This window comes from Fundulus heteroclitus, chromosome 16, assembly GCF_011125445.2.
Source record: "Fundulus heteroclitus isolate FHET01 chromosome 16, MU-UCD_Fhet_4.1, whole genome shotgun sequence".
In the NCBI taxonomy this organism is placed as follows: domain Eukaryota; kingdom Metazoa; phylum Chordata; class Actinopteri; order Cyprinodontiformes; family Fundulidae; genus Fundulus; species Fundulus heteroclitus.
Window position 1 is genome coordinate 2,788,398 of NC_046376.1, and position 21,877 is coordinate 2,810,274.

Consider the following 21,877-nt stretch of genomic DNA (forward strand, 5'->3'; position numbering starts at 1 on the left):
TGTCTGGGCCTGGTGGCAGAACCGGTTTTAGAAAGTAATGGGCACCTTAATCTGTTCATCAGTCCAGAACCCATTCATCAACCCGACCAGAACCGCTCCTGGACTCTGTACTGGACTTTATTTTAGTGAGGGACTCTTTCTGGTTAAAGCTGCCGAGGTTCGGGTCAGACCAAGTGCTGGAAACACAAAGCGAGGGAGAACCAGAGGGAACGCTGCAGCAGTTCTGGGCGTTCCCGGTTCTGGACGTGTGGGTCGGTTCTGCCTGAGCTGCACAGCTGTGCGCTGGTTAAAGTGGACCCAGTAATCTTGAGCGAGCCGCGGCGCTTCCAGGCGGATTAGGAGGAATGTAGGCGAGCTGGAAGATGCGAGTCCGACCCGATCCGTGATCCGTTTACTGTCGTTTAATCCGGTTCTGAAGAGCCTCCTGCAGAAAAACAGCTCAGCAGGGATTAAAGGGTTTAAACATCATCTGATTATTTCACCATACAAACAGCTGGAACCGGGTCGGAACCACGTGGTACCACTGAGCTGATGCCCACTCACTGATCCTTAAATGGGCCGAGCCGACTAGAACACCGACTAGAACCCGCTACAACCGGGCCGATAATATTTCTCCTGGTTCTTCCTGTTCTGCTCGAACTTAACCACAAAGTCCGAACGTCTCGGGCAGAACATCAGAGGTCCAGAACCGCGGTGCTGGTTCTGTTCCTGAGGCCGTACTGGTTCTGGATCGGTCTGAACCGACAGCAGAACTTTCTATCTGGTTTCTTAGGACGCATTTGGCTGAGAACAGACGAGCCTGGACAGACGAGGCTGTAGAACCGGGTCGTTTTAGAACCTGATGTCGGTGGCGGTTCTGTGTGACCCAAAGGTTCTGTTTGTGTCGTTTCAGTCGGAGATGCTGCTGCAGCACCAGTCCAACCCGTGTCTGGTCAACCGGGCCAAGAAGACTCCTCTGGACCTGGCCTGTGAGTTCGGCCGAGCCAAGGTGAGCCCAGCGGGACAGAACCAGGACCAGAACCACAGGTTCTAGGGTTCTGGGAGGAACAGCAGAACGTCCCGGCTCTGTTAACTGGACCTCCAGAACAAATCTGTCGGGTCTTTTCTGTTTTTACTCCATGTTTTCATTTTTAGCAAAAGTTCTTTCAGAACCGACCCGGTTCTGCACTGGGCCTGTTGGTTCTGGTGAATTCTTCATCGATTGCATGTTTTCACCTCTTTTCACACATCTTCCATCATCCATCCATCATCCATCATCCCTCCATCCATCATCTGTCCATCATCCATTCATCCATCATCCTCCATGCTTATCCATCATCATCATCCATCCACATCATCCAATCCATCATCATGCAGCACCAGCAAGCATCATCCAGCCATGCTCCACTCCATCCAGCATCCTCCAGCCATCAGCCTTCCAGCCATCCAGTCCAGCCCATCAGCCACCATCCACCCATCACCATCCAACATCCAGCCATCATCTAGCCTCATCCATCTCCATCATCATCCATCATCATCCATCATCCCTCCATCCAATCATATAACTAACTGCATCCATCCATCCCTCCCTCCATCCATCATCCATCTCAGCATCCATCCATCCAGTCCATCCATCAGCCATCCATCCATCCATCCATCCATCAATCCATCCATCCATCCATCATCCATCTATCCATCATCCATCCATCATCCATCCATCCATCATCCCTCCATCATCCCTCCATCCATCCATCATCCATCCATCCATCCATCATCCATCCATCCATCATCCATTCATCATCCATCTATCCATTCATCCATCCATCCATCCATCATCCATCCATCCATCCATCATCCCTCCATCCATCATCCCTGCATCCATCCATCCATCCCTCCCTCCATCCATCATCCATCCATCCATCCATCCATCCATCCATCATCCATCCATCCATCCATCATCCATCCATCATCCCTCCATCATCCATCCATCCATCCATCATCCATCCATCCCTCCATCCATCCATCCATCCATCCATCCATCCATCCATCCATCCATCCATCCATCCATCCATCATCCCACCATCCATCCATCATCCCACCATCATCCCTCCATCATCCATCCATCATCCCTCCATCATCCATCATCCATCCATCCATCCATCCCTCCATCCATCCCTCCATCCATCCATCCATCCATCCATCCATCCATCCATCCATCCATCCATCCATCCATCATCCATCCATCCATCCAGCTGGTTTTACATCCTCAGCTGTGGCAGCAGGATTCTTTGGACCTGGATGTTCTAGCAGGACTTCCTGGTGACCCGCCTGCTCTCCTGTCCTCCTCAGGTGGTCCAGTTGCTCCTCAGCAGCAACATGGTGGTGGCGCTGCTGGAGGACGAGAGGAAGGAGCCCACGGATTCTGCCTACACCACGCCTCTGCACCTAGCGGCCCGCAACGGACACAAAGACGTCATACGGTGAGGAAGAGTGTGGAGCCGAGAGTCCAGCTTAGAGAAAACGAAACAAAGAAATAAACAATCTTTATTCTAATTTAAAATCTTGAAAACTAAAATAAAGTATCAGCGTTTTTAAACTCTTGTTCCCAGACGCACGGTGCTTCAGACCCGGCAGGTCGTTCCTATTAGCAGGTCCTGATGGACAAAAAACTGTTTTATTCACAATAAGATGGAACCAAAACAGGTCGTCCAAAAAGTTAGAAGGTTTGGACCGCTCTGTAAATTGTTTTTATTAAAATAAAGATGTAAGTTAGAATAGAAAGACTTTAGATGATCAACAGGTCCAGACGGGTCCAGTCTGTGGTTCTGCTCATTTGTTCAGAATTACAGCTGCAGTCTGGAAAAGTGTTAAAAGGTCCGGAACCAGAACCCAGTAATGAAGTCAGTACGTCCCCAGCTAATGGGTTATTTATTCATCACTTTATTGTTTTAATTAATTAATTTAATCTATGTTTACTTTTATTTTCCTGCTGTTTTAATTTCTTTAATAATGTATTTCATTCATTTGCTTTTTCGTGTCGTCCTGGTTTTGATTTTTGTGACGTTGGGAGCAGTGGGGAATAATCTGCTTTATTTCTGTTCTGGATGAAATATTTAAAACCTTGTTTTTCTTATTCTGTCAATCTAAAATAAATAGTTAATAAAATCAACAACAAAAGTCAGAAATAATTAAACATTATTTATAGCACATGCTATAAAACCTTGCAGTTGACACACCGTTGATGATAAATTCAGGTCCTCCTCTGTCCATTCTGAACCGGGCTTTGCAGCAGAACCCGTAGAACCACGGACCTCAGCAGGGAGGCTGCAGCAGCAAGACGTGCAGCATGCAGAGGCGGTTGATCACCAGTTTAATATATTAATATGTTAATATATTAACATTAAGCGCTCCCTGCTGGCGCTACGCTGTCGGGTCTGCAGGTGCCGATGGGCTCTGCCTGCTGCGGCTGAAGCTCTGCCACCGCGGAGCTCCCTGCGTGCTTTGGGACGCTGCAGCTCCGCCTCTGAGTGGACTCGTCTTTATGCCCCACGCTCCCTGCAGTGATGGGAAATCCACTCCAGCGTCTCTCTGACCCACTTTCCCTGCTTCCTCTCCCCTGTCAGTGGGAGCGCGCCGTGAAAGCGCGGATGTGAAGATAACTGACAGCAGAGCTGAAGAACAGGAACAACAGAGCGCGCGGCCCGATAGTTTCCATGTGACTGAAGCTGCTTCAGAACCAGAATATCGCCCTGAGTCCGACACCTGCAGCTCTCTAATGAGGAGCGTTGTCGTTTTAAACCCATAAATGTACCACAGCTCAAACGGACCGGCTTATTAGAGTCTTTTATGCTTATCTGCAGGCTCTGTGTTTGGGTTCGTTGCTCTGATTCAGGAACACCTGAGGCTGAGTGGTTCTGGAGGTCTGCTGCACTTAAAGCTGTGAGACCTCAGCTAGCCTCAGACCTGAGTACCGGAACAATCATCGGGTCTTTTATTATTATTATTATTCCTTTATTTAACCAGGAAAAGTCCCATTGAGATTAACAATCTCTTTTTCAAGGGAGTTCTGGCCAAGATAGCGGCAAAAGATTACATTACAATTTACATTACAGTTTACAATAACATCTATCTAAATTACAATTTCATAAAACAGTTACAAACCATAGATCTCATTTCCAAACTTTTGAGCAATCGTTTAAAATGTCCGATCGGAAATCAAATCCTTCAACTTCCAGTCTTTCTGAAGATTGTTCCATGCTGTGGGGGCAGAGTACTGAAAAGCTGTCTTTCCAGCTTCAGTGCGGATACTAGGTACAGACAGAGGCAGAGACTTAATGGACAGATAATAAGAGAGTCTTACACTTTTCAACATTAGCGGGTGTTTTTTCTATTTCCACTTCTAAGAATCCTGTTTCTGCCGGTTTCAGGCTGCTGCTGAAGGCCGGCATCGACATCAATAAGACCACCAAGTCTGGGACAGCCCTGCACGAAGCTGCGCTCTATGGGAAAACCGAGGTGGTGCGACTGCTGCTGGACGTGAGTTTGTTCTGTCCGGTCCAGAGCAGATGCTTCCTGCACAGAACCCAGCTCTCCTCGGTTCTGCACACGCGCCGCTCTAAATGATGAAAGTTGACAGAAACACTGCAGCTTCCCAGGGGAACATCTGGGTTCCTGGCTGCTAGCTTGATGCTAGCTGAGGAGATTAGCTGCTAAATTTGAGCTGCAAATGTAGCAGAGAGTTTAACCTTCTTCTAGTTTATGTAACGATGACTGCTGTCAGATTAATGATCAAATACTAACATATAAATATGTATATTTTGGCTCATCTCCTGTTTTAGCTGCTAGGATTATCTAGATGAGGCTAATATGGAAGCCTCTCAGTTAGCTGCTACATTAGCCTAAACGAGAGGTGTTAGCCTAGCTCAGAAAATAGCAACTATATCATCACTCAGAACAGTTAACATCTGTTATGCTGGCATAATGGCTCATTACTATCAGTATTATTGTTATGTTTTAGTTAAATTAGCATCTTGTGTTTCAAACTTTAAATCACCTAAATGTTGATTTAGAGAAAACCACTTGGTGTTAGCTAACTACTCGGTTAGCTAACACAGTTATCTCTGTAGCTAGTTACAGAACTATTCAAGCCCCTTTAACTTTTCACATTTTGTTATATTAGGATTTATATGATACAGCAGCATAAATTACTGCAAATTCGTCAATTGGAAGAAAAATAGTTTTTTTTTTTTAACAGATAAAGATCTGAAAAGTGTGGCGTGTACATCAGCTCCCCAGAGCCAACACTTTCACCACAATCAACGCGTCAGACAGAAATGCTGCTTGTTGTTATTGAAATTATGACCTTCTGGCTTTCTTCTTGCCACTCTTCTATAAAAGCCAAATTGTTGGAGTCCACGATGAACAGGCAGAACAGGCAGGAAGCATTAATGTCGTGTTTCTGCTCTCCATCCAGGCTGGGGTAGACGTGAACATTCGAAACACCTACAACCAGACGGCGCTGGACATCGTCAACCAGTTCACCACGTCCCACGCCAGCAAGGACATCAAGCAGCTGCTCCGAGGTCAGCGCTCTCGTCTCTGTCTTCACTTTAAGACGAAGCGGCAGCTGGCATGAGGCGACCCTGCAGGTCTGCTTCAGAGAGGCGACCATGAACTGATAACTGGCCACAGGGTCACAGTTTCTTTAACGTTTTAAATCATAATCTGAGATGCATCCGGATGCAGCTGTGTCACAGCAGGACTCCATCAGCAGGACCGGCATCTCAGTAAAACCTGCTCCATAACTCCTGGGACCGTCTCTGACCCGCTGGACATGAAGTCCTGGACCAGGTCCAGACTGCTGGAGGTGGTCCCAGTCTGGTGGCTCCTGTTCCTCAGTGAGAACGGACCTCTGGGTCTCCTTTGGGTTCAGAATGAGAACCAGATGTTCTGGTCCTTGGTTCAGTTGTGACGCGGTGCTGAAGATCCTCAGATCTGTTGGGGGACGTTGCTCCTGGAGGACGTTCTGATGCTGCTTCTCCAAGGCAGAGTTACTGCAGCAGGACCTGGAGGAGGTCCACTCCCCTGGAGGAGGAGAACCCCCGTCTGGATCGGATCAGGGTGCTTCACTGGTGGCTCCAGGCAGAACTTTCCATCAGTCTTCTTCCTGCAGACCTTCAGTCTGTCCTTCATGGTCTTCCTGAGCAGAAGCTGCTTCTTTGCAGCCCTGATGTAGCTCTTCTCCTCACACGCAGCTGCTGCCGATGCTGAGCAAGCTCTGCACTGGTGGCGGCGCAGCTCCTCCAGCGGAGATGTTCTCAGCGTGCCGGGCTGTTTGGAGGAGAAGTGATGATGATGCTGCTGCTCTTTGCTCACAGAAGGAGACAAAGATCTCAGAACATCTGCTCCTCTGCTCTGATTCCAGCTGGACTGGTTTGGAGCTGGAGGTGGAAAACACTGAGCGGGACTTTCTGGTAGAAGGTTTGAAGTAATGACTGTAATCAAAGCAGAATGATCTGCAGAAGCTGCTGAGGAAACTGCTGCTTCTCTGCTTGGTGGTTTGAAGGCTGGGTTCCCACAGACGGGCTCAGAAGCTCTCAGCCTCCACGCCGTGCAGTCGGACTCTCCTGCGTCCGTCATGACTGCTCGCTGTGATCTCCAGCGGACTCTGCAGGCTTTGATTCAAGCAGCAGCTGTGTTTAAACGTCGGCTTATGTAAGTTCAAGTCCTGATCCGTCGCGGCTTCAAAGAGCCGATCCAGGCTGAAATGTGGCGGCGGCGTCTATAAACGGCGCGGCGCCGCAGACGTTTGAAGTTCCTGTGGGAACGCTCGGAGGGAGCGAGGAGCGTTTTCACACGGCAGCAGATCCTTTCCGCCGTTGTTTACCGCTGCAGATGAACTGCTGCACGCTGCGCCGCCACGTGTGCCGCATTAATTATTGATGAGCCTCGTTAGCAGGAGGTTTTTCTGTGAGTCAGGAGGATATCACAGCTTCTGTTTTCATCCCAGTAAAAATAAAAAGTCTGCTGCGTTTCCACTCTGCAGCTCCGGCTCTGTTCTGCTGCTCTAAGCTGCAGTCTCCTTTTAACGGGACCAGCTGTGACAAGTTCACTAGATCGAGCTTTAAACGCGTCCTTTAGCAGTGGATCTGATCTGGGTTCTGATTAGGCCCGGTGCCGGTCCATCTTCCAGCTCTCAGGGCCTCTGTTCGCTTCCTCCACAGACGCCACGGGGATTCTGCAGGTCAGAGCTCTGAAGGACCACTGGAACCTCCACGACCCCACGGCCCTCAACATCCGCGCAGGCGACGTGATCACGGTGAGTCGCTCGCCATCTGAGACCCGTGCCTGGTTCTGGTGGTACCCAGCAGACGGCCGTGTTTTTAGCCTGGTTCTGGTCCGGATGTGAAAATAGACGTCTATATATCATTTACTGGTCATAACGGTAATCTGGGGTTCCTTAAGGCTCCGTTCTTCCTTCGGTTTTATTCAGTATCTCCCTGTAGCTCAGATTATATCACTTATGATATATCGTCACATCGTCTCTCACCATTTGCTGATGACTCCTGACTTTATATCTGGGTTTGACCGCGGCCCGTTACACATTTACCTGAAAGAGCCGTCCAGGTTTCCAGCTGTGTGAGAATCTCCAGACGGCTGTTGGTCAAACTGTCTTATTGTTGCTGGGATCTTTTATAGATTTAACCAAAGAAAAGGGATCCAGTCCTTCACTTTAGTTTGAACCTTTAAGCTTTACATGCAAACCTAACCTGTCAGTTTCTCCTCAGACCTTCGGTGAGTCAGGATGTTCTTCATGTTGGGACGCGTCCCTGACGCCTGCTGAGATCATCACATTAGTCTAAAAAAGCCAGACTGTCTGCGGTTCTGTTTATAACGGCAGGAAAATACAGCCAGAGCTCAGAATCTGCATTTCCTGTGTGTTTTTATTAAAATCTTAAATAAACTGCCAGAGCGGCCATTTTCAAACAGCGTAGACCCAACATGGAGATGATTGAGTCTACGCTGAAGCGGATTTAACGACCTGGTTAACGAAGCCCCCACTGACCAGTGTCCCCCCCCCCTCCTCCCCTGCAGGTGTTGGAGCAGCACCTGGATGGCCGCTGGAAGGGACACATCCACGACAGCCAGCGGGGGACGGACAGAGTGGGCTTCTTCCCTCCGTCCATCGTGGAGGTGATCAGCAGGAGGAACGGTCAGTCGGGCGTCCGCTGATGATGAGCTTCAGCTTCCTGTTGGCTTCTGGCCTCAGCTCAGCTTCCCGCCATCAGAACCAGCAGCTTTAGCTACCAATGCCTCAATCAGTCACATGAAATCTGCCTTTGTGTCTCTGCTGAGTGCTGGTTTGGCTCTGGCTTCAGATTTATCCTGGTTTTATTCTCATTTCCCTGTTTTTTGTTGATGATATTTTGGGTTTGTTCTGCTTTAATCACAGTTTCCGTTGGGTTTAGTTTATGGGTAATGATAAAACGTTTGAGTTCATCTTCTCATACGTATAGAATTTGGAAAACCTTTCTGCTTTTTGAGCAAACTGGGCTCAGTGGTTGTGGGAGTCCCTGCGTCCCTCTGGTCAGTCGGCCTCAGTGAGGAACTCATCCAGCTGCTCCAGCACCATCCCATGCTCCTCCCTCCTCCCTGCTTCCTCCATCCCTTCATGCAAATATTCACTGAGCATCTAACCATCAGCCTAATAACCTACCTTCCTCCTCCTCCTCCTCCTCCTCCTCCTCCTCCCTCTCTCGCCCTGTAGGGGGCACCCTTTCCCGGCACGCCTCCCTGCCCACCCAGCGCCAGCCGCTCCCGTCTAGAGCCCCCCTCTCCTCCAGCCTAAGCTCCGCCCCCCACACCGACGACTCCTACAGTCTGTATGCCCCGCCCACCCACGTGGTTCAGCCGCTGCCCAACGGCCTGGCTACCTGCACAGGTACGGCACACACTGCGGACACACACTGCGGGTTTCAGGGCGCGGCTCCTCGGGTCGAGGCTGGAAAGTTCAGCCGCGGGTTCGGTTCCTGGAAATGTTGCCTTAAAGTTCGCGTTAAGCTGTTTTACGCCACGCAGGCGCCCTCTGCAGGAAAAACGCTGCGTTACGGTAACTGAGAGAGCGTCAGAGTTCTCTTCCTTCTGACCGGTTCTGATCTCTGACCCAAACTGTTTGGACTTATCATAGAGAATTAATTTTCAGTGGCTTTGAATGATCTTAAAGCTGCAGTAGGGCGATATCTCTGCTGCTGTCTCTGTTTTCTGAAGCCGCTCCAGAAATCAAACGTTTCCTGTTAATTTAGTTGCTTCTCCTCAGCTGCAGCCCAGCACTGACGCTGCTAACAACCAATCAGAGCCGGCCATTCCTCCTGGCTCTGATTGGTTGGTTCTGACCGGGAGCGGTGGGTTTCTGCAGATGGCAGCAGCGCCACTAGGAGGCGCCAGAGAAGCTGGATTTTTACCTGTCTTGTATTTTACTGTCAGGACAGAGGGACGGTTTTAACAAATATGTAAAATATACATTTAAACTAAAGTTTCCTACTGCAGCTTTATTGTTGGAAACTAAATACTATCTTTAATACTAATAACTAAACTCACCATCATTGTCTTCTGAAAAAGTCCCAGATCAAATATCCTGGCGGAGCCAGAATCTGTTCCCTGTGGTTCCTCCTCAGTCCCAAACAGAACCTGGTCCATCTGTGTGTCTGATAGGTTTGTCTTCCAGCCACCTGTCTCAGCCTGGGTGTCCCTTTGAGGACATCTGGGTCCTCAGGGACTCGTACCACGGTAAGACCTGAACAAGAGCTTCTGCCCTAAAGTTGCTGAGCTCCACTCTGCATCCAGACCCCACACACCAAGACCCCCAGAGGCCAAACCGCTAAAACGTCACGCGTCTGACAGGCAATTTATATTTTCTCCAATCCTGACACTCCGTTCACTCCAGGTGAAGACCCACCTTCACTGCTTTCTGATCTCCACTACCTGTTAGACTGCTGCTGGATGATCTGGTAGAAATGAAGCCGCTACGATCTGAGCTAACAGTTCTCTGCATCCTCAACTGCACAGATTTCATCCATAAGCTTCTGCGTGCTTCTGTAAATAAGATCCCTGCTTTTCTTTGGCTCCTGGAAAAACTCAAAACTCTGCTGGTCTCTGCTGGTCTCCCTGCGACCATCACAGCTGAGTTGGGGTGCAACTTGGAGGTGTGCGCCCCAACTTCTGGTGATCAGCTAGCGCTTATCGATGGCTCTGTGGATTGTTACTGGTGGATGTAGGTTGACACCCTGCCAAGGAATAACTGTCTGGTCAGCCCGGGTTCAGGTTCTTAGGCCTGACCTTCAGGTTCTGGACCACAGAGCCACAGTGTTTGTAGCCAGGTACCATTGGTCCACCTTCCAGAAGAAAAGCCGTGCTCTGACGGATGTTTGGTGTCATAGTCGTCGTCATTATGAAGCCTTAAATGTGATGTTTCTCCAAAGCATGTTTAGGACGTTGAAACTCATAGAAACTCAGAGTCTCCAGTCCTTCTATGACTGTAGAGGACTGTTTTCTCCAAACTGAAGCTTAGTTTGAGTGAAAACCTTCCAGATGAGCTCATGTTTATATGAGATGTTTATATGATCCGGTCTCTTAGCACTGACACGGGTGTTCCTCAAGGTCCTGGTCTTGGACCACTTCAGGTACCTTCAGCATTATAAGGTCAGCATCCTGGTGGTTCAATTCAATTCAATTCAATTTATTTAGCGCCAATTCATGAAACATGTCATCTCGAGGCACTTTACAAAGTCAAAATCAATCATATTATGCAGAGCGGTCAGCAATTTCCTCTATAAGGGAACCAGTTGATTGCATCAAAGTCCCGACAAGCAGCATTCAGTCCTCCTGAAAGAGCGTAGAGCTACAGGGAGAGTCGTCTGCATTGTCCATGGCTTTGCTGCAATCCCTCATACTGAGCAAGCATAAAGCGACAGTGGAAAGAAAAACCACCCATTAACGGGAAGGAAAAACCTCCAGCAGAACCGGGCTCAGTATGAACGGTCATCTGCCTCGACCGACTGGGGTTACAGAAGACAGAGCAGAGACACAACAAGAGAGACAAAAAAGCACAGAAGCACACATTGATCTAGTAATCTGTTCTACATTAGATGGTAGTAGCGGGTGAGCCGTCTTCTCTGGATGATGTCACAGTTAACAGAACGCCAGACCAGGTGTACCTACTATGAAGAAAAGAGAGAGTCATTTCAATGCAATACAAAACTGGAGAGCAGTAGGAGAACTCAGCAGAGAGAGAAATAGACCCTGATGTCCTCCAGTAGCCTAAGCCTATAGCAGCATAACTATAGAGGTACCTCAGGGTAACATGAGCCACTCTGACTAGAAGCTTTGTCACAAAGGAAAGGATCCTCACCATCACTAGGATGTAACAACGGTAGCTAGCCAACACATGAAGGCCCACATCTGAGCCAATCAGGGCCCTGAGAAAATGAGGTCAGGCCATAATGGCGTCTCGCTTTCCTCCTTGAGTTACGTTGTTATAAATAACCTTAAAGAGGCAAAAGCCTGAAGCCGACGCCATCCTGACAGGAGGGGAGGATACGCGAAGGTCGTCTTGGTGTGTCGGGTCCAAAACGCGCTGCTGCACGCTGAAATCAGAGCCTCATGCTAACAGCATTCCCTCCCTGCTGCCACAAGGGGGCGACACCGTCCTGTGATGTAGCCGCGCAAACGGAGCTGCTGCATGTCGACCTTAGAGGCCAGGAAGTGCTCTGCCTCATAGCGTGAACCAGGGTTCTAGTTGACGACTGAGGACCAAAGAATCGTACTCCCCTGCTTCTAGCCTCGTAGGCTGACCCAACAAGCTGCCCCCCCCCAACCCCCCCCCCGCTCCGCTGCCCCCGGCCTCCTGCAGCTCTTTACCGTCTCTGTCCTTGTGTTTCAGCCGGAGACAGGAACAGCGTGGTGAGCACGGGGAGCGTGGGCAGCACCCGCAGCGCCGGCAGCGGACAGAGCACCGAGAGCAACAGCGCCCCCAACGGGCAGCAGCACGGCACCGCACCCCAGGACAGCAAGGTGAGATCAAAGCTGCTCTGATCCGCTCATCCTGAGCTCCTGATCCAGCAGATCTGAAACGTGAAGGAAAACGACGCCTCAGACTCCTCAGGTTCAGCAAAGTGGATCCACTTTGGTTTTACTGGACATGAGGAGACAGATCTGCTGCAGGAGGAACATGATGAAGCTCATGCTTGTTTGAACAGGCAGCGACAGATCTCCAGAGAAAACACCCGTCCAAAGCTGCTGCACCCGTCTCCATTGAAGCAATAAAGTTCCTAAGCCATTTAGCGGGTTGAATTACGCAAATAAACCAGTTGTTAAGATGCTGACTCTGGTTTCCTGTCCCTGTGCAGACGGCGCCCCCTGCTGCTGATCCAGGACACGCTGCAGCCCACAGCAAGCAGCCCGACCATCCTGCAGGTGCCGCTTTCTGCCTCTTCCTAAACTCTGGGGACAAAAGAGCGTTAACGCGGCTCCTCGGCGTCGGTAACGGCTTTCCCTCCCGTCCTGCAGGTGGCGCTCCCCGCAGACAGACGGTGACGGTGCAGCGCCCCGCAGAGCCAAGCTTCACGCAGCAGTTCGTCCGTCCGCAGCAGCTGCTGGACGGGAAGGTGAAGCGTTCTGCAGAAATTCTCAATAACTAATGAACAAAAGTGATGAAATGATCAGAGTTAAATCTGCGGAGGCCCTGAAAACGATTTCCTTTACATTTAGTTTACTGGTCTAAGTAGTTTTTCTTTTTCTCAGAGAAAATGTATTAAATTTTCCATTGCAATACTTTTTATTTTTGTTATGTAATGACAATTGAGGACAATTTGAGTAATTTTTCTAAATATTTCTGCAAGACCAGGCGTGTAACGGTGGATAAGTGTAAAGAAAATTTTAGATTTCAAACATAAAACCATTAAATTGCCTCCAGGATGTTTTCTCTTTTTATGATTTGATCAAAAACTAGTAAATTTAAATGAAATCGCTGTTATAATCCAGGCCGATGAATAGAAAGTGTCGGTTTCCAGCGGATCGGGCCGTCTGACCCGTAGAACTGTGTTTGTGGGTCAGGATGCAGACGCCATCTACCAGTGGCTGAGTGAGTTCCAGCTGCAGCAGTACGCCGCCAACTTCCTGAACGCCGGCTACGATGTGCCGACCATCAGCAGGATGACCCCCGAGGTGCCAAACCACAGCCTGACCCGATTAAAACCCGGCACCAGCTTTTAGGACGTGCCGCTGGAATAACGACGCTCTTCCTGTTTCTGCTGCTGTCCAGGATCTGACCGCCATCGGCGTCACCAAACCCGGACACCGCAAGAAGATCTCCATGGAGATCAGCAACCTGAACATCCCCGAGTGGCTTCCAGACTACATACCCGTAAGGCTGGAGCCGCAGCAGTCCCAGGCTGCAGCCGCTCTCAGCGTGTTCTGACCCGTTTCCTCTTGCAGTCGGACCTGGGCGAGTGGCTCAGCGCCATCGGCCTGCCGCAGTACCACAAGAAGCTGTCGGAGAACGGCTACGACTCCATCAGCATCGTCAAAGACCTCACCTGGGAGGACCTGCAGGAGATCGGCATCACCAAGCTGGGTGAGCAGCCCTCAGAACCTCCCCGTGACCTGGGCCCAGACCCGAGAATGTTCTGACGGTTCTGTTTGTGCCGCAGGCCACCAGAAGAAGCTGATGCTGGCGGTGAAGAAGCTCTGTGACATCCACAGGGCCGTCCTGCAGGCGGACGCCGGCTCGGGGACGCTGCGGCGTAAAGCGCCCGGCGCGCTGCACCTGGTCGCCATCGAGTCTCCTGACGCCAGCAGCGAATGCTCCTCCCCCCCCCACACCCCCATGATGGCCACCTTCCAGGACAGCGAGCTGAGCGCGGAGCTGCAGACGGCCATGTCCGGCCACTACGGCGGCGGCGAGGACGGCCTGGCCATCAAGCACGCCGTGGCGATGTCCCAGAGCCAGGAGAGCGTCGACGCCCGGTCCCGAGGCTCGGGGCGCTCCCAGGAGCCCCCCACCGCCGCCGTCAGCCCTCACGGCTGGTCCCAGGAGACCCTGGAGGGGAGCCCCGCCCGGGAGAGGAACGTCCCCGAGGGTTTGGACCCGAGGCCGCTGCAGCCGGCGCCGCTGGCCAAGCAGGTTCCTCTGGGGACGGCCACCGTGTTCAAGTACCCGGCCATCCCGGCCAAGCCCCGGCCGCCGGGGGCCCACGCCTCCCCCCACGGCTCCCCGGCGCTGAAGGGGTTCAGCTACCTGCATTCTCAGTGCGGCTCCACCGACCTGAACCGCTCGAGCCGAGCCGAGCACCACAGAACCCTGACGCCGCCCAACAGGCGCCCTCAGAGCAAGACGCGCTACGCGCTGTCGGACGGGGAGCCGGACGACGACGACGACGACCTCGCCGTCCCCCAGGGGAACGTCCCGTCCTACGCCACCCTGACCCGGAAGCCCGGCCGCAGCCACCTGGCCCGGTTGCAGTCCGGCGGCGAGCGGAGCGGCAGCGTGGGCCGCAGCCAGTCGTTCGCGGTGCGCGCCCGCAGGAAGGGCCCCCCTCCGCCGCCCCCAAAGAGGCTGAGCTCGGTGAGCAGCACCACCAGCGGCGAGCTGAGCGACAGCAGCACCACGTCGTCCTCTGGGGGCGTGGTCACCGACAGCCCCGGCAGCGTCCGCAGCATCACCGCTTCCCTGGAGGGCAGCCCGGCACACGGCGCCGCCCACAGGCCGCCGTCTCCAGAGAGGAGGAGGAAAGGCGGGGGGGCCAGCGGCGCCGAAGCGGCCCGAGGGTCGACGTCTGACTCCGAGGAGGAGGAGTCGAAGGCTGGGGGGCTGGGGGGGTCTTCCTCCCCCCAGAACAGCTCCAGCGAGTGCATCCCCTTCGCCGAGGAGGGAAACCTGACCATCAAGCAGAGGCCCAAGGCCCCGGGTCCCCCCCGGGCCGAGGCCGTCCTGGAGCCGCCAGAGCAGCCGGCGGCCAGGAGCCCGGAGGTTCCCGAGTTCAACCTGAAGGAGTCGGACACGGTGAAGAGGCGCCACAAGCCCAAAGACCAGGAGCGGGGCGACGGTTCCCCCGTCGGGTCAGCGGGCCACGCCTCAGAGTCAGAGTCCGGCGGCAGCAGGCCTCCGTCCCGGAACCAGGACCGGGTCGGCCTGAGGATCAGTGAGGCGGGTCCAGACAGGCCCGGCAGTCCCGCCGCCGCGGCTCCGGTCAAACCGCCGCTGTCACCGAAACCCACCGTCACCCCGAAACCCGTCCGCCAAAGTCTGCTGGCTGCTCAGGGTGAGAGCAACACCTTCATGCACGGGGGGGGGGGGGTCCTAGACCAGGAACACGTGTGGGGCCCTCATGTTTGATTCAGTTGCTCCTTTCTAATCATACTTACATAGAATTAAAAATGACAGAAGCAGTAAAACATGTATATATTTATATTACGTAAAGTTAAGGTGAGCTTGGACTCTTAGTTCAAAGGTCAGCACAGGTAGCCCTTCTTATGACGTAGTTTCTAAAAGGTTCAGACGAACTCTTCCTCAGGTTCCAGCCCCTGAGGAAGAGTTCGGTGTCGTCTCTGGCTGCTCACCTCCTACAGAATCCCTCCAGGAGCTCCTCAGACGTCCTCAGACCTCCTCAGACCTCCTCAGACCTCATCAGAGCTCCTCCATGACTCCACAGGCAGCAAACCGTTGCTTCTTCGTCTCTAACGGTTTCCTCCTGTTAGTATTGTTGGGTCCTGGTTCTGTGTGCCTGAAACAAATCGTGTCCAGGTTTGCCTGAGGACCCATTCAGGACCCGGCTGGTGTCTCCCAGGTCAGAACCTGGAAAAAGCTTCTCTGGAGTTTCTGTCAGAACTTATAGAGTCTCGCTTCGCCCGGGTCTTTATAAAAACGAATACCTCCTCCACATCGTTCTTTAAAATTATATTTTACACATGGGATCTTTTTCAGATGTTTTCTTCCACACCACCCATAGTAATATAGTAATTTTTTAAAAGTAATATCATCTTTAGTGTCATTGAAACATACATTACAATGAAATGTCCGTCCGTCCGTCCGTCTTCTCTCTCTTATCCGGGGTCGGGTCGCGGGGGTAGCAGCTTCAGTAGGGAGGCCCAGACGTCCCTCTCCCCAGCCACTTGGGCCAGCTCCTCAGGAGGAATCCCAAGGCGTTCCCAGCAGAGAGACATAGTCCCTCCAGCGTGTCCTGGGTCTTCCCCTGGGTCTCCTCCCGGTGGGACGTGCCCGGAACACCTCACCAGGGAGGCGTCCAGGAGGCATCCTGACCAGATGCCCGAGCCACCTCAACTGGCTCCTCTGGACGTGGAGGAGCAGCGGCTCTACTCTGAGTCCTCCCCGGATGACTGAGCTCCTCACCCTATCTCTAAGGGAGAGCCCAGACACACTACGGAGAAAACTCATTTCAGCCGCTTGTATCCGGGATCTCGTTCTTTCGGTCACGACCCAAAGCTCGTGACCATAGATGAGGGTAGGAACGTAGATCGACCGGTAAATCGAGAGCTTCGCCTTTTGGCTCAGCTCTCTCTTCACCACAACGGATCGGTACAGCGCCCGCTTCACAGCAGACGCTGCACCAATCCGCCTGTCCATCCCCCGCTCCATCTTCCCCTCATTCGTGAACAAGACCCCAAGATACTTGAACTCCTCCACTAGGGGCAGCACATCTTCCCCAACCCGGAGAAGGCACTCTACCCTTTTCCGGTTCAAGACCATGGTCTCGGATTTGGAGGCACTGATTTTCATCCCGGCCGCTTCGCACTCGGCTGCGAACCGCTCCAGTGAGAGCTGTAGATCACGCCCTGATGAAGCCAATAGGACCACGTCATCCGCGAATAGCAGAGACGCAATCCTAAGGCCACCAAAACGGATCCCCTCAACACCTTGGCTGCGCCTAGAAATTCTGTCCATAAAAGTTATGAACAGAATCGGTGACAAAGGGCAACCTTGGCGGAGTCCAACTCTCACCGGAAACGAGTCCGACTTACTGCCGGCAATGCGGACCAGACTCTGACACCGGTCGTACAGAGACCTGACAGCCCTTATTAAAGGGTCCGGTACTCCATACTCCTGGAGTACCCCCCACAGGATCCCTTGGGGGACACGGTCGAATGCCTTCTCCAGATCCACAAAACACATGTAGACTGGTTGGGCAAACTCCCATGCCCCCTCAAGAATCCTGCTGAGGGTGTAGAGCTGGTCCAGTGTTCCACGGCCAGGACGAAAACCACACTGCTCTTCCTGAATCCGAGATTCGACTATCCGACGGACCCTCCTTTCCAGAACCCCTGAATAGACCTTACCAGGGAGGCTTAAGAGTGTGATTCCCCTGTAGTTGGAACACACCCTCCGGTCCCCCTTTTTAAATAGGGGGACCACCACCCCAGTCTGCCAATCCAGGGGAACTGCCCCCGATGTCCACGCAATGTTGCAGAGCCGCGTTAACCAACACAGCCCCACAACATCCAGAGCCTTAAGGTACTCAGGGCGAATCTCATCCACCCCCGGGGCCTTGCCACCGAGGAGCTTTTTAACAACCTCGGCAACCTCAGCACCAGAGATGGGAGAACCCGACCCAGAGTCCTCAGGCTCTGCTTCCTCAATGGAAGACGTGTTGGTGGGATTAAGGAGGTCTTCGAAGTATTCCGCCCACCGACGCACGACGTCCCGAGTCGAGGTCAGCAGCACTCCACCCCCACTGTAAACAGTGTTGGTACTGCACTGCTTCCCCCTCCTGAGACGCCGGATGGTGGACCAGAATCGCTTCGAAGCCGTACGGAAGTCTTTCTCCATGGCCTCTCCGAACTCTTCCCACGCCCGAGTTTTTGCCTCGGCGACCAGCCGAGCCGCCTGCCGCTTCGACTGCCGGTACACATCAGCTGCTTCCGGAGTCCCACAGGCCAAAAAAGCCCGGTAGGACTCCTTCTTCAGCTTGACGGCTTCCCTCACCGCTGGTGTCCACCAGCGGGTTCGAGGGTTGCCGCCCTGACATGCACCGACAACCTTGCGGCCACAGCTCCGACTAGCCGCCTCAACAATAGAGGCGCGGAACATGGTCCATTCAGACTCAATGTCCCCCGCCTCCCTCGGGACGTGTTTAAAGTTCTCCCGGAGGTGGGAGTTAAAGCTCCGCCTCACAGGGGACTCCGCCAGACGTTCCCAGCAAACCCTCACAGTATGTTTGGGCCTGCCCGGTCGGACCGGCTTCCTCCCCCGCCATCGGAGCCAACTCACCACCAGGTAGTGGTCGGTGGAGAGCTCCGCCCCTCTCTTCACCCGAGTGTCCAAGACATGCGGCCGCAGATCAGATGAAACGACAACAAAGTCGATCATTGAACTGCGACCTAGGGTGTCCTGGTGCCACATATGGACACCCTTATGCTTGAACATGGTGTTTGTGATGGACAATCCATGACGAGCACAGAAGTCCAACAACAGAACACCACTCGAGTTCAGATCAGGTGGGCCATTCCTCCCAACCACGCCCCTCCAGGTCCCACTGTCATTGCCCACGTGAGCGTTGAAGTCCCCCAGCAAAACGAGGGAGTCCCCAGGAGGGGCACTCTCCAGTACCCCCTCCAAGGACTCCAAAAAGGGTGGGTAATCTGAACTGCTGTTTGGCGCATAAGCGCAAACAACAGTCAGAACCCGTCCCCCCACACGAATGCGGAGGGAGGCCACCCTCTCGTTCACCGGGGAAAACCCCAACGTGCAGGCAACGAGATGGGGGGCAACCAGTATGCCAACCCCAGCTCGGCGCCTCTCACCATGGGCAACTCCAGAGTGGAAGAATGTCCAGCCCCATTGTGTTCCAGCAGAGAACACAATGAAATGTGTTCTCTGCTTTTAACCCATCCCCTTGGGGAGCAGTGGGCTGCCATGTGCGGCGCCCAGGGAGCGTTCTGGGGTTAAGAGTCTTGCTCAGGGACCCAGAGTGCAGGCAGTGGGGATCGAACCGGGCACTTGTATCATTCTCTGAGTGCAAGCGCACTGCTCTGACCACTAGGCCAACACTCCCCGTCATACCACCCATAGGGGGCAGTGTACTGCAAAGCTGCAACCAGCCAGCCAATCAGAATCCTCCGAATTGACCACATGGTCCCCCCATGTTGGGAGAATGGCTCTTTGAGCCTCAGCGCCTCGGAGCGGCTGGGCTGGTAGAACCGTCTGAACCGACGTTCATGTTCTGCAGCACGGCCCGGTCCAGAACCGCCGTGGTGAGGCGCCGTCAGCGCCGCGGTGTCGTACGCAGCAGACCCTAAAACCTTCAGCTGGGTTCAGACGCAGACACACACAGTTCTCAGGAACAATCGTGTTTAGTGACGTAAAACAGCGTTTTCATGTGGATGGGAAGCAGAAACGCACCAAAATGTATCCTTTCCCCAGATATCTGGCTACGTGTGGACCGGTCCTCAGACCGGTCACTGTTTGGGTTTTTCTCTCATTCTTAATCAGATTTTCTGCTCTTTGTTGGGATTTTGTCGAGGCGACTTGAAACGAGCCGATCGTTGAGCGTTAGCCGCTCTGAACTCTTAACACGAAACCTTTCTGTTGGCACGTCTGTCCTCCCAGGACTGGAGGTCCTTTTGGACCTTCCCCGTCCAGAATAGGGACTTTCCCGGCTCGTTCCCGTCTGGGTTAGGTTTCAGGGTTTTACAGCCTTGAGCTGAAGTCTCTGTTCAGATTTAAGTAAATAATTCCTGTCGGTCCTAACCAGACGTTGTTGTTTCGGGCTACGTTCACACTGCAGGCCTTCATGCTCAATTCCAATTTTTTTGTGAAATCAGATTTTTTTTTTGCGGTCGTTCACATTTCCAAACATATGCGACTTGTTTGTGATCTCCTGTGTGATCTGAATTCATACACCTTATGTGTCCCGCATGCTGAGGACGTGATGATGTCACACGTAGCAAAGCGTGCTCAGCGTTTGCAGAAGTAAACATTATAATGCTGGAGCGTATTAATTTAATTTCTGTGCTGTTCAGACTGTATGAAAAGATCAGATCAGGTCACTTCAGGCTGCAGTGTGAACCTTAGTCGTCCTCTTTAGCGCCTCCACTGACGCCTGTGGCTGTTTGTCCTTCCTGTGCTCCAGGAGGACGGGCGTCGCCCACGCTCACCATCAGTGTGGTCCAGAGCGTGGCCTTTGCCTCCTCACCGCCTCCTCTAGCTCCTCACAGCGCCTCCCCGGCTGCCAGGAGCCACCAGGCTGCTGCTTTTGCTCCGTGTCTCACCCCCGAGTCTTCCAGCGAGACGGAAGAGGTCCATCAGAAGCTGGACCAGACCAGCACGTCTCTGGCAGCTGCTCTGAACGCCGTGGAGAAGAAGCTGAACCAGGACGGCGGCTCTGAGGGGTGAATGTTCCTCCGTCCCCCAGCATGAGGTGCCGTCTCTCTCTTTGCTCCGTTTCACGGCCTGTTTCTGTTCCACCAGCAGGCGCGGCACCGTCCGGTCTGCAGGGACCATCCTGGACGACATCGGCAACATGTTCGATGACCTGGCCGACCAGCTGGACGCCATGTTGGACTAAAGACGGCGCATTACAGGGGAACGTCCCGTTTGAAGCTGCAGAGACCTGCTGACCTGCTTCCAGGAACACGTTCTGAGGAGGAACCCTTTTTACCAGCAGGTTTACTGGTTTATCTTCTGTTACCTGCAGCCAGAACACCTGAAAGGTCTTTAGCTGTAGATTAGAGGATGAGCTCCAAAAGGTTCTGGTGATTTATCATCACGCTGCAGATCATCAGCAGAGAAATCAACACAGAAACACATTAATTAGTCATTTTAAAGCTGCTCCTCTGGGTCCATCTAGTGGCCACAGCCGGTACTGCTGCAACACCGCTGCTGGTTCTGGTACCGGGTCAGTACCTCAGGCTGCAGTACTTCCCCTTATGAACTTCTACAACCTGCTTTGTTCTGAGGAGAGACCTGAAGTCCAGGTTTCATACAGACTGACTCATCAGAACCGTTTGGGACGTAAAGCCTGATGGAGTGATGTGAAGAAGGGAGACCCGTGCCTCTTCTTCGCTGGTATCTAAGTAAAACGCTACGCCTGGACACACCTTGTGAGGCAGAACCAGAAGGTCCAGAACAGGCAGGACTCCAGAGTTCTGCCAGGACTGATTGCTGTCGTCTCTTCTGGGTCATTTCTTACGTTTGTTAAAAGCTCGTCTTTAGCCTTGCATGTTATGACACCTGCGGTCCAGGACGACTGAGAGGAGTCCTGCTGCTCTGGGCACCGAGCATCATCCCAGCGGACCGGACCGGACCGGACCAGACAGAAGCAAACAGCTGATGTGATGCAGGAAAACCTGCGGTTCTCACCTGCAGGCTGGTTTCTCCTCTGGATCAGCTGCGTCTGCAGGCCTGAACCCAGCGGGTCACCAGAACAGAACCGTTTCATGTTTCTGGTGTCTGAAGGGTCCGTTTGCTACGAGCTGACCCGGATGTGGCTCTGCTGCGGTGCTGAATGAAAGGGAATCAAGCTGAGCTCGTCAGAACCGGTTTCTACAAACGATTCTGTGTTTGTTTATCCCAGCTACTATTTAAATGAGAGTAATCTAAGCTGTGTATCTAATATTTAGGTCAGAAACTGAACCAAAGCTTTGTACAGAGTTTATTTTTGAAATATTTCCCTGAGTCGTCTCGTTTTTTGTCTGAAATGTTTTGTGTTCGCCTGATTCTGTGATCCGGATCATGACCTCGTCATCATCGACGTCCGGTTTCTGTTTCTTTACTTCACAGATGATGCAGAAAAAGGCTCTTATTGTGAAACAGCCACAGGAAGTCGTCACCCAGCGTGTTTCTGTTCAATTTGTTTCATTTCTAACTTAAAGCTCATCACTGATCATG

General features: G+C 52.6%; 1 protein-coding gene across 5 annotated transcripts in view; it reads left to right on the forward strand.

Moving 5' to 3' along the window:
• Positions 1 to 21,877, forward strand: part of LOC105917965 (caskin-2) — a 44,630-nt gene extending 22,753 nt beyond the window's left edge. For 2 of the 5 annotated variants that reach the window (XM_036147750.1, XM_036147753.1), the window contains 17 exons: positions 893 to 988; positions 2,329 to 2,459; positions 4,407 to 4,515; positions 5,453 to 5,561; positions 7,203 to 7,297; positions 8,074 to 8,191; positions 8,747 to 8,920; positions 9,691 to 9,765; positions 11,918 to 12,048; positions 12,384 to 12,450; positions 12,544 to 12,641; positions 13,090 to 13,200; positions 13,298 to 13,399; positions 13,471 to 13,609; positions 13,686 to 15,296; positions 20,121 to 20,379; positions 20,459 to 21,877. In XM_036147750.1, coding sequence (XP_036003643.1) covers positions 893 to 988; positions 2,329 to 2,459; positions 4,407 to 4,515; positions 5,453 to 5,561; positions 7,203 to 7,297; positions 8,074 to 8,191; positions 8,747 to 8,920; positions 9,691 to 9,765; positions 11,918 to 12,048; positions 12,384 to 12,450; positions 12,544 to 12,641; positions 13,090 to 13,200; positions 13,298 to 13,399; positions 13,471 to 13,609; positions 13,686 to 15,296; positions 20,121 to 20,379; positions 20,459 to 20,555 — 3,522 coding nt within the window. In that variant the 3' untranslated portion in view covers positions 20,556 to 21,877. The remainder of the gene's footprint in view (positions 1 to 892; positions 989 to 2,328; positions 2,460 to 4,406; positions 4,516 to 5,452; positions 5,562 to 7,202; positions 7,298 to 8,073; positions 8,192 to 8,746; positions 8,921 to 9,690; positions 9,766 to 11,917; positions 12,049 to 12,383; positions 12,451 to 12,543; positions 12,642 to 13,089; positions 13,201 to 13,297; positions 13,400 to 13,470; positions 13,610 to 13,685; positions 15,297 to 20,120; positions 20,380 to 20,458) is intronic. The other 3 variants (XM_036147751.1, XM_036147752.1, XM_036147754.1) reach the window with 3 other exon arrangements.